We start from the raw sequence: 11,476 nt of genomic DNA, 5'->3' as shown, positions 1-11,476 counted from the left end.
AAATTTAGAGTCTGAAATAACTGTCATGGTACCCCATACAGTGTCTTAACTATACAGAAAGAAGCTAGCAAGGTGCTACCATATGGTACCGGTACATGCTAGAAGAAATCAATTTAATAGCACTCCACAAATAAACCTTGATAAAAACAGTGTTTAACACTAAATATTAAGTTTTGTTGTCATGCTACAACCCAAAAAGCATAGAGAATTGTCAACAGAGCAGAGTTCACATAAAAGCTTTAGGTGATGTTGGTTGGACTCTCCAACAGATAGCTGCAGACTTGAAATGCTCCCCAAAACACTGCCAAGTACATTCTACATTGTTAGACCATGACAAGTAAATTTGAAAATAGGAAAGGAAGAGGCAGAACACCTAAACTCAATAATACTGATGTAAAATATCTTTGTTTATGCAGCCTTCTGAACAGAAGGAAGACTGCCGCTGATCTCAAGCATGAGATAAATGAAAATGTATGAAATAACAGAAAAAGTATCAAAATCTATAGTATCAAGAAGACTCAACGAGAATAGAATATTTGGTCATTTAGCAATTAAAAAACCTTTATTTCGATCTCCAAATATTGTCAAAAGACTGAAATTTGCTATAAAGTACAAAACTGGACTGTTAAAGATTGGAAGAGGGTGTTATGAATGGATGAGTCAAAGTTTAAAATATTGGTTAAAAGCGTAGGTTGTACATCTGGCAAAAAAATGGTGAAAGATAGTTACCTCAATGGTTTGGGGGGGGGGGTCGTGCTGAGGCAACAGAAGATATTTGAAAAATTGATGGAATAGTAGACCAGCGCAAGTACCATCAGATACTGATCTGTCATGATATACCCAGTGGTTTGAGTATTATTGGTAAACGATTCTACTACCAAGAAGATAATGACCCCAAACACTCATCCAACCTATTCAGGAATTACTTAAGCTAAGAAAGAACCTACTGGAGTCATTTAAATGATGCAATGACCCCCACAAAGCTCTGATCTCAATAATAATTGGGAAGATGTAAAACTTGATAGATCATAAACTTGACAAATCAGAAGTTAATTCCAAAGAAACTTTATGGGAGTGTATTAGAGACATTTGGAGTAAAATCCCAAAGGACACTTTGATTAAATATGTTGCAACATTGCCTGAAAGACTGTCTGCAGTTATTAAAGCAAAAAGGGGACAAAATATTAACTGTTTCCTGAGCTAAAGCACTTCCACTGAGTTTCTGTTGTACTAAATATGAAGATTAATAAAATTTTGATGTCTCACCTGTGATTTACCCTCAACTGTTCTTTGAAAGTAGCCTGGAATCTAATTTTTGACTTTGTCCTAACACTTTTGCCCAGTACTGTATATTTGAAAGAATCTTATTTGTTCTGTAAAGTAAAGGTCTGTTCCGAATAATAGGGTTGTGATCCTAAAGCTAATGTTGGCTACTATCGAGTGACACTTTCTTACCTGCTGTGTTTTTTTTTTGGTATGTATTGACAAAAATCATGATATCTAATCAAAAACACCTTAGGTGTGAAAAAAAGTGCAGCCAAAAAAGGACTGAGCATGTGACTTAAAGGAATAAAATCAAAATAGGTGGCAAAACTGGTAGGTACACTTATAGCACTGATAAGAATTTTACAGGAAATATTCATTCATTAGTTAGCTAGGCAGCATATTTTGTTTTATCCATCATCATGCCCAAAGCTGAACAAAATACGCAGCCTGACTAACTAATGTGTAATTTCTGCAGTTATTGTTATGAGAATTTGTTTTTGTGAATTCATAAATATATTAGGATCTATTGAGTTTACTACCAAGAGATATTTTCACACTCTGAGCTAGTTTCAGACAAGAAATGCACAGATTTTGCCAAAATGCTATAATATGCATTAGGCAAACATGCCAACTGAGGAAATGAACAACATCTATACCATCATTGTAGTACATCTTTGGTGAAAACAGATGCAACTTTGCAGTAATTTTCTAATTCATTTTGTGCAGATGAAAAGAGGTTTAAGAATTAGTGTTCTCATGATTGTATAATTTCCAAAACATCAGGTCCAAAGAACTGTTTTACAAGATTCTGGTGACGTTTTTCTGACATTTCTAAGCAGGATTTAAATCTATATTTTCAAGTTGTACTGTATACAATAAGCCAGGTATTTTTTTCAATGATCATTTGTTTTAGTTTGTCAACAAATTTCAAATGTTTATACTTGTAAATGTCATGGATCCATAAAAGACAAAATCATGAAAATATTACCATCAAATTGATTTGGGGGATTGAACTTCTAAAATAAACTGGGCATGCAATATATTATGTTATCTCTTGCATATTTTTTGTAGCATTTCACTGCTGTGAAGAAAGTTTCTTTTTGTACCAAATATTGGAATATTAAGGACATTAGAATAGATGCAACTGATGAAACAGACACTGTTTTCCAGCAATACTAAAAGTGTTTCCACTGGAAGAGGTTTCGGGCACTTGCATAACCATTCCATACACAGTCAGTACTCATAAGACATCTTAAAGGTTTTGCATCCAATATTTTAGTTGCAGTACAATCTCCTAGTGTCACTATGATTGTCCAATGTTGATCAGTCAATCATTCAAAGATTTCTCCTGTGCTATTCCAGTATGCTTAGAAAATGTTAATTAAATTTATGTGGCAAATTAATTTGCTCTTGTTATTTTTTTGTAATGCATTTACTGCAATAAAGCTATGCTTAAAATGCCTTTCTATTTGACTTTCTCCACTGATTACCTTAATCTATAGACCAGAGGAAACTTTTTGAATCCAGCATTCATGAATAACTGAAATGCATGTCTTAGGTAGTTTAAGTTTTGTTTTACTGATTTGCACTGTTGTTTTACAAACATGATATTAGCAGCATTATTGAGTACACATCCACAGATCATATCATCAATGTTGAAATCTTCAATAACTGGTTATGAAGAATTTTAAAAATTCTCAACAGTGTGCTTCTGTTCTTCATATTTTGTGGCCAGAAAAGCATTTTCATTTCCCAATCCTTTAGGAAATAAACTGTTACTTGGTAATCAACTTTGCATTCATAGACACCTTGCATTTGCCTGTTGCCAGCAGAACATTTTATACTACTGTTATGTGGTTGTTAGTTCAATTTTCTTTAAGTCATATTTAAGTTCAATAAGAGAAGATATTATTTTATGATTTGGAATGACATAATGAGGATCCAACTATGATATCAAGGCTTTAAAATTTTTGGTTTCTAATACATTTAGTTGTTGTAAGTCCATAACTATCATGTCAGTTATTAAAATTGTAATCTTTTCAATGCTATTTTGGTTGCACTGGCATGGATGTTTAAAAAAAAAGTTTTTCCTTAGTGTTTTAATTTCAAGTGATTAGTTATTGCACCTGTGTTACTTCATTTACGAGGTAGTTTAGCTTGACATGTCACTTTCTTCTCTTCTTTTTTATCAAAATATTTCGACAAGCTTCAATGATTCATTGTTAATATTACTAACCCTTCTCCTTCCCTAGAAAAACTGTAAATTACACCAACCACTGAGAGCTATGAGCAACTTAGTGCAATCTGTGAATGTGCATCTAGCTGTGATACAATCATGCTACTCAGTAATGAGTTACGATGAAACGTTTGTGTTTGTACCAATGCACACTCATTGTAAAACTTTGCAAATTAAACTTATTTCTATAGCCTAAACATTTTCATAAACATATTTTACTTTTTTGGTAGTTACACTTAAAGGTTGTGAAATTACTATTTTGTGTGCTCACAAAATGTTAAATGTTTAACTGTATCAAGACTAGTCTATTTTCCCTATGCAAATAAATGGAGTGTTTTGCAAATATATTGGAGATAATACTAATAAAATAACCAGATTTTAAAATTTTAAGCAACCAATTTTTGCTTAGCTGATTAATAATGGAAATTATACAAATATACATATAGTCTGTCTTTCTATTATATATATATATATATATACGAGTTAAATATCTGTTTAATGTAAAAGTCTACCTAAAGCTTACCTGATTAACATTATTAGAAAGATTACATACATTACATTATCTCAGATATTTGTTTAGTTTTACATACAATACATATACACTAATAACTAATATTCATTAGTTTTTACTTTTAAAAATAATAATAAAATGTTTTTAGTATATTACAAATGTGTTATAAGTCATAGAGCATATATTTACCAATTCTGAATTTACTTAAAAAATAAAGTGCTACATTTAGAAATCCAACCATCCTGAATGAGGCAACCAGAAAATTATACACTGAATTTTAATTTTAGGACCTCTATTTTTATTATAATATAATACTGCAATACATTCTACATATAAAGATACTTAAACTTCAAAACCAGGTCATAATTGTTTAAATAACTCAGCAAACACACTGACCTGTAGAGAAGACAGTTTAAACTCATAGACAAGCAATAAACACTTCACACAACTAAAACACTGTAAGTGTATTATAATAACCACTTGTAGGTAGTGCAGAAGTAATTTTTTTTGCTTTTAAAATTATCAAAGAAGACAGTAACCTCACAAATATCTCTCAAGATCCATTGGTTACTGATAAATTAAAGGTCTTTGTGAACTCATACTCTATGTGCAGTACTACACTCCAGGAAGAAGTGTCCTTGAAAGCCAAGCCTGTAATCAGCACAGAAACCTGTTCTGCTCTACAGTGAATATAACATTAAGAACTACTTGCACTTACAATTCACTCCTACACAAGTACTTGTTTAGACCACTACAAGAAACGTATGCAGACATCCATTTTTAGTATAGAGTCTGTCAGCATGTTATATGAATGCATGCATGCACAGACTCGTATACATACACACAAACAGCATATATGGATATACACACACAGCATATACATATATATTTCATACATATTTAAACAAGCATATTCATAAAAGTCCATTATAAAGTAAGGTTGTCATGACTATATGAGAAAATAAAAGCAAACTCTAAAATTAAACTTTATTTTTAAGTAAATAGTAAATAATTTCAACTATAATAACTACAACAATGTATAATTGTACTGAAGATTATCAATGTTGTCTGAGCTTCTCCATTCAAATAGCCACTAAAGATGTTAAACAGTAGTATCAAGTACATTTAAATATAAAATTGATAGTACTATCAAGTATAATATTTTCATAGAAAAGTTTCTTATATATATATATCTTAACCTGCAACAATTTCTAAAAATAAGAAAAACTGTAGTAAAAATAGTGAGTAATTATACCTTTTTTTTTCTAAGTCAATGGAAGTTACTATACTGTAAAGTCAAACTTTTTTTTATGTTAACTAGGTTTTATCTAAACCATTTAGCGTGATTATATCATAACTGCATATTTAAGTTAACCAAACAAAAGGACATCAGATTATCACTTTATTAGGGAGGGAGAACTTATTCCCAATTTCTAAATATGTATTTTTTTTGGCACAAGATTCTTTCAGATTACATAAGGAAATTCTAAACAATAAGTAATGAAATACTTTAATTTGAAACAAAGACAACAATGACACAAAAGCAGATGATACTATATATGACAAGTTTATATGGCAAAAACTAGTTCTCATGTAAAATCATCAACTTTGCCATTCATGCAGTTTAGTTTAAACTTGGACATTTCATTTTTAGGTAGAATACCAGAAAGCATGAAATTAAAAATATCAGTTTATGTGTATAAAAATTATGGAATGCATATACTGTGCAGTATGCTCAGTGCCAATGAGAAGAGAGGAATGGTAGATATTTTTCCCAAAAATTCATAGTGTAAAGCACACTATTTTAAAAAGTAAATTATCAAAACAAAAAAATTATAGTAAATCTTGGCTATGTCATTTTTTAAATAATTTTTGAGAATTAACTTTACTCTTAATTTCTGTTTCCATTTATGATTTTCATACATGTTCTTTATTCAAATTATTCATCTTCCAATATACAACTCTCAAAATAACATACAAACAACAAGGGATCATTTGGTCCTCAAAGATTGTCCTTGTATATGCACCCACCCTTAAGTAAAAATTCAAACAAATCCCTGTGTTTGGAGAAAAACAAAGTTTTACAATAAAAAGGATAAGATACTTAAGATAAACAACATTGTTTATTTACAACAGAAGGGAACATATAAGCATTTTGGAATTCTACAGATTCCATCTTCAGTATATAAAGCAAAATAAAAGAACTACATCATTCTTAAGTAAGTAACTAAAATATATTGCTGCAATAATGATAATTTAATCAAAACTAAAACACATAGAAAGTGAAGGAGTAACAAACAAAAATACTGTACATATTAGAAAATGTGTAATTTAAATGAAGACTGCATTTTATTCAGTGTTGGTGAAAGTTATTTGATGTGGAGAGTTTCTTTAATCAGTAATTCCAGATCACTGTTGGCTTTGCAGAGGATACTGAAATTTGATAAGTTTGTGTCCTGTTTCTTCATTATGTTGATGTATAGAGTAGTAATGATGAATTGTGTGTTTATGCTGCTTTTAATGTGTTACTACCCCAAGTTGATTTCAGATTAATTTTTAAACCCACATCTCGCATACAGGATTTTTTCCGCACTAAAGACCTTCTCCCAATTTCTCTTTGTTCATGGCTTGTATATCTTTACACATGTGGAGACTGTAAAACCTCCTATGTTGGCAAAACCAAATGCCATCTACTAGTTAGAGCCAATGAACATATGGGAATTTTCATGAAACACAAAAAAAGTTGATGAACCCCCATGCTTCCTCTATACATCAACATAGTGAAGAAACAGGACACAAACTTATCAAATTTCAGTATCCTCCGCAAAACCAACAGTGATCTGGAATTGCTGATTAAAGAAACTCTCCACATCAAATAACTTTCACCAACACTGAATAAAATGCAGTCTTCTTATGAATTGCACATCTTTTAATATGTACAGAATTTGTGTTTGTTACTCCTTCACTTTCTATGTGTTTTAGTTTTGATTAAATTATCATTATTGCAGCAATGTATTTCAGTTACTTACTTAGGAATTATTTTATTTTGATACTGAAGATGGAATCTATAGAATTCTGAAACATTATCTGTGTCCCCTTCTGTTATAATTAAATAATGTTGTTTATCTTAAGCATAGTTATCCTTTTTATTGTAAAACAAATCCTTTAGTTTCAGAAAATCATCTACTCCCCTCTTCAACTCTTGTAAAGTGATGACCTTTATTACTGCTTATGCCATTTTATTCTATAAATCAATCATCTTGTTAAAAAAAATATAACTGTCTTACCTGAAACCGAGCCAGTCTCCCAAATCTTAATACTGTGTCCTCTTGTTATACTGCCTTCGGAATAGAGCACAAAGAAATCAATCTTTATCATCATGATTTGCAGAATAATCTTGTAAAGTTTAATAAGATCACTTCTTATCTTTCTTTCTTTAAAAAAAAAAAGATCTTATCTATCCCTACAAGATAACCCTTTCCCTTGAATCATCTTAGCAAACCTCCTTTGAACCCATTCCAATATCCTTTTTTCAATAAGAAACCAAAATTGTGTGCAATATTCCAAATAAAGCCTGAATAGTTATTTGTATAAAGGCAATTACTTTTTCTACTTATAATCAGTCTATATATATATATATCCTACAGTTCTAATAGCATTTTTTTATAGACTATACTTCCAGCAACTTTTTACTATTATTTAGGTAAAGTAAAGAAGAAATTATCTACTTTTACTCCACTACATTTCTTTTATAAGACTGTCGTTAAATTTAAAAAAATTGTTTTTTTTTTTTTTTGGGGGGGGGGGGGAAATCACACTGGTTGCCATGGTGATAGTTTTTGTTTACATCAGTTAGAGCACACTTACTCTTTCAAATAAGACAATCACAAGCAGTGATATTTCCTGTGCTGCTGAGCAGGAACAAAACATAGCCATTTTACATGTAGTGTTGACTGTGATAACGTTGTCCCACTGTAACCATCATGTCTGACACAAATAATCATCCATAGCCTTATTTTCACCGAAAACAATAGTGGGAAATTCAGTGAAGTTGCAGCATGTGAGAATTTGTTTTGTTCTACAGGGGTCTTGTTCACACTGAGACAAGCTAATCTGTTTAGTGAAATATAATATATTATATAATATAATAAGTGGGGTGCATGAAGAGCTGTACCATAGACAGTAATACTTTTAATTAAAAAAAAAAAAGTTTGTTGACTTTATATTTGGTAATGCTTTTACGTTTCAATTTAAGTTGAATGTAGGCTAATTTTAATAGTGCTATCATTACCTATTTTTTATCAATACTTTCACTTTATTGCTACTTAAGTACTGTATATATTCAGTACTTTTTATTTTTACTTAAGGTCATCAACAACACCTACTTTTACTAAGTAAATATTTTCAGTACTTTACCCATCACTGCTTATCCACCACTATGTAAGAATCCTTTTCTTCAATCACACTATTGTGTTCTTATTTATATTAAATATGTGATCCAAATAATGATTACCCAAATGCATTACCTTGCACTTACAATAATTACAATTAAAAGTAACTTACCAAATATATGTCCAATTTACAAACTGAACTAAGTCATTCTGTAATAACTCAACATTTTCAATAAAGCTAGAAATGCCCATGAGTTTAAAGTAACAGCAAATTAAATATTTTACAAATTATGCCCTTACCAATATCATGATTTTAAATAAAAGACAAAGCAAAAGCCCAAGCACTGACCCCTAAAGCATTATACTAGGAACAAAATTAATAAAGTGTATAGTACCATACATGAAATCCAGACTAGCTCAAGTATATTTACTGGGGTTTTAACAATTAAACCACTCATATTTGTCAAACTGATATTCTACTCTTGACTCTCTCATGGCAATATGAACCTGTGATTTGTTTGTTCAAATAAACCTAGAGATGTTTGATAAGATATGGAAATTTCAACCCAGCTCAATCACATTTACTATGCTTTAAATACTTCTTCCCTTGTGTATATTGTTTATAATGACAGCAAAAGGGTTGCATTTTGATTCACTTTGTTTTTCATAATGATCGGTTAAACTGCAAAAATTTAGCATTAGTTGTCTCAAATTTGTCCTTAGATTGTTAGTGTTAGAGCTTATTTACAATTAAAATTATTGAGGTTATACTTATAAGTTATACTATCAAAAATAAAATATAGTATTATACTTATAAGTTATACCTAGGTGTATATTTTTGGAAATGCATTTATTGTTTTAAAAATAAAGATGTGCAATTTTGAATATCAGGGTTTTCCTATGATCTAGAAATCCCAATGTGAAAATGTCATGGAATGCTAGGAAACATGAGAAATATGCTAAAATGATTATAAGCTCACTTTCCTGCACTAGTATTACCACCGTCACCACAAATAAACATTTCTGCCAAATACTGAGTTGGTACAACATAATTCTAAACCACAGGCGCAACACGGGTGGTCTTTTCTTGGTAAGATTTGTAAAACTAAAAGTGAGACACACTGACGTCGACGAAGAACCAAAACAAACTTTGAAATTATATTATGATATTAAATTAAGTTATAGCTACAATACACTTAGAATTAAGGCGAATAATAAACCTCACCTCCAGTCGAAAAAGACGTACGGTTATAATTTCCATGATATTCTTAAATTACACAAGTTTAAAATAGATTTGTCCACAAGGGACCGTTAACAGAAAAAATAATCATAATTTTAAATAAAAACGAGTTAACTTACCAAGTAACCTTTTATTGGACACAAAATTAATAAATAAAGACATTTTAAGAGCAAATGAAATAATTGATTATAAATTATAATTTTATGATTAAGGTTTACTTATCTTCCTCAAATGTAAAACAATCACGATGTTGCATCGTATAGCAAAGAGTGAAATATAGTCGTATATGTAGTTGAAACTGAATTAGCTTTAAAGCTATGTCAGAGAAGTACACCACATTAGAAAAGATTCGCTGAAGATATCGATTATGGAGTAATAATAAACCTCTTACTGAATCGATGTAAAATGAAGTTACGAGTCTGGACACGAAGTTGCTAGCTGTGAAGAGGATGCTGCTGATTTACAAAAGGGTTGAAATTATTTAGAGAATTGAGCAAATAAATGGCAAATGGGTTTTAATTATAACAAATGCAAAATAATGCATGTGGGTTATCACAATTTGAATTATAAGTATAATTTGGATGGGAATAACCTTAACAGTGTCATGGAAGAAAGGGATTTTGGTGTAATGGTTTATCAGTCTCATATGCCATCCAAGCAGTATGATGTTGCTAGTGGTAGAACAAACAGGATTTTAGGTTGAATCTACAGAAATATTTAATACAAGTTTATAGAGGTCATAATTTCACTGTACAGGTCATCATTTAGGCCATATTTGGAGTGTTTTGTTCAACCTTGTGCTCCTTACCTTACGAAGGACATTGAACTGTTGGAAAGGGTTCAGAGGAGGGTTACTAGAATGGTGCCTGGGAGAGAAGGGTTGTCATACGAGAAGAAGTTGAGATCACTCGAGTTATTTTCTCTTGGTAAAAGAAGAGTTAGAGGGGATATAATTGAGGAGTTTAAGATTGTAAAGGGAATTCATAGTGTTAATGCGTCGTCTTTTTTTCATACTTAGTGGTGAGAATGGTAGGACTAGGGGACACAAATATAAATTTTGGCAGGGTAGAAGTCATCTTCAATTAAGACAGTTTTATTTTTCTAATAGGGTGGTGGGCCTTTGAAATGAGTTGCCTTCGGATGTTGTGGAGACAGTAAATTTACGTGAGTTTAAGAGAAAGCGTTATAACCATATCATATGTATTGTTACGACAGCGTAAGTCACGCAACGCTGGGAGCATGCGCGCTGGAGTTTCTCGAAGGATCATGAATTTTCCTGGCAACTGTAGTTTGTTCCAGACGCCCTCTTTATTAATATTGTTACGCCTCTGTATTCGTTTGTTAATTTTCCGTAAAAATTCTTTCTGAAGAAACTTTAGCGATACAAGTCCTTTATTAAATAAAACTAGTTTATTCTTTCTCAATACAACTTTGCAATACACTTAATTTCCACAGTCACGCTATAACTCAAACAAAGTTATAATTCACAACCAACGAACGATGCACGCGCTTGACTCAATTGTCGTCTCTATCTCTGTCTGCAATTCAATTACCTTGTTGCCGTAACTTGTTGGCAGCCTAATATACAATAATACCGTATATCTAGTAAACACTCGAGGCTTCACGAAGGGACATGAATTTTCTAGAAGCTCATGACGTGTTACTAGCGTCACGTGATTTCCGCTGTCGTAACAGTATATAAGCCCGGCAAATAAAGCCAACGGGAAAGATAAAATTGCATAGATAGATAGATATAGATAATTGAGTCAAGCGAACAGTAGGCACCGTAAATAAAGTGTGCGAATTATTGTGAATTATAGCGTGTGTTTATA

At 31.3% G+C, this 11,476-nt stretch overlaps 1 protein-coding gene across 6 annotated transcripts in view; it reads right to left on the bottom strand.

Annotated features, from left to right (window-relative positions):
• Positions 1 to 10,055, bottom strand: part of LOC106456852 (peptide methionine sulfoxide reductase MsrB-like) — a 32,022-nt gene extending 21,967 nt beyond the window's left edge. The window contains exons 1-3 of one of the 6 annotated variants that reach the window (XM_022382637.1): positions 9,764 to 9,989; positions 7,881 to 8,126; positions 7,301 to 7,354 (exon numbers count right to left, since the gene is read on the bottom strand). Coding sequence is in view for 2 of the 6 variants with exons in the window: in XM_013916223.2 (XP_013771677.1) it covers positions 4,410 to 4,435 (26 nt within the window). In the remaining 4 variants the exon portion in view is untranslated. Of the gene's footprint in view, positions 1 to 4,409; positions 4,598 to 7,300; positions 7,355 to 7,880; positions 8,127 to 9,629; positions 9,741 to 9,763; positions 9,990 to 10,035 lie in introns of those variants that run through there. The other 5 variants (XM_022382638.1, XM_022382636.1, XM_013916226.2 and 2 more) reach the window with 5 other exon arrangements.
• Between the last annotated feature and the right edge of the window lie 1,421 nt (positions 10,056 to 11,476).

Source organism: Limulus polyphemus, unplaced genomic scaffold (assembly GCF_000517525.1).
Source record: "Limulus polyphemus unplaced genomic scaffold, Limulus_polyphemus-2.1.2 Scaffold264, whole genome shotgun sequence".
In the NCBI taxonomy this organism is placed as follows: Eukaryota; Metazoa; Arthropoda; class Merostomata; order Xiphosura; family Limulidae; genus Limulus; species Limulus polyphemus.
Note: the sequence above shows the minus strand (reverse complement) of the source record. Positions and strands in the feature narration are given on the sequence as shown.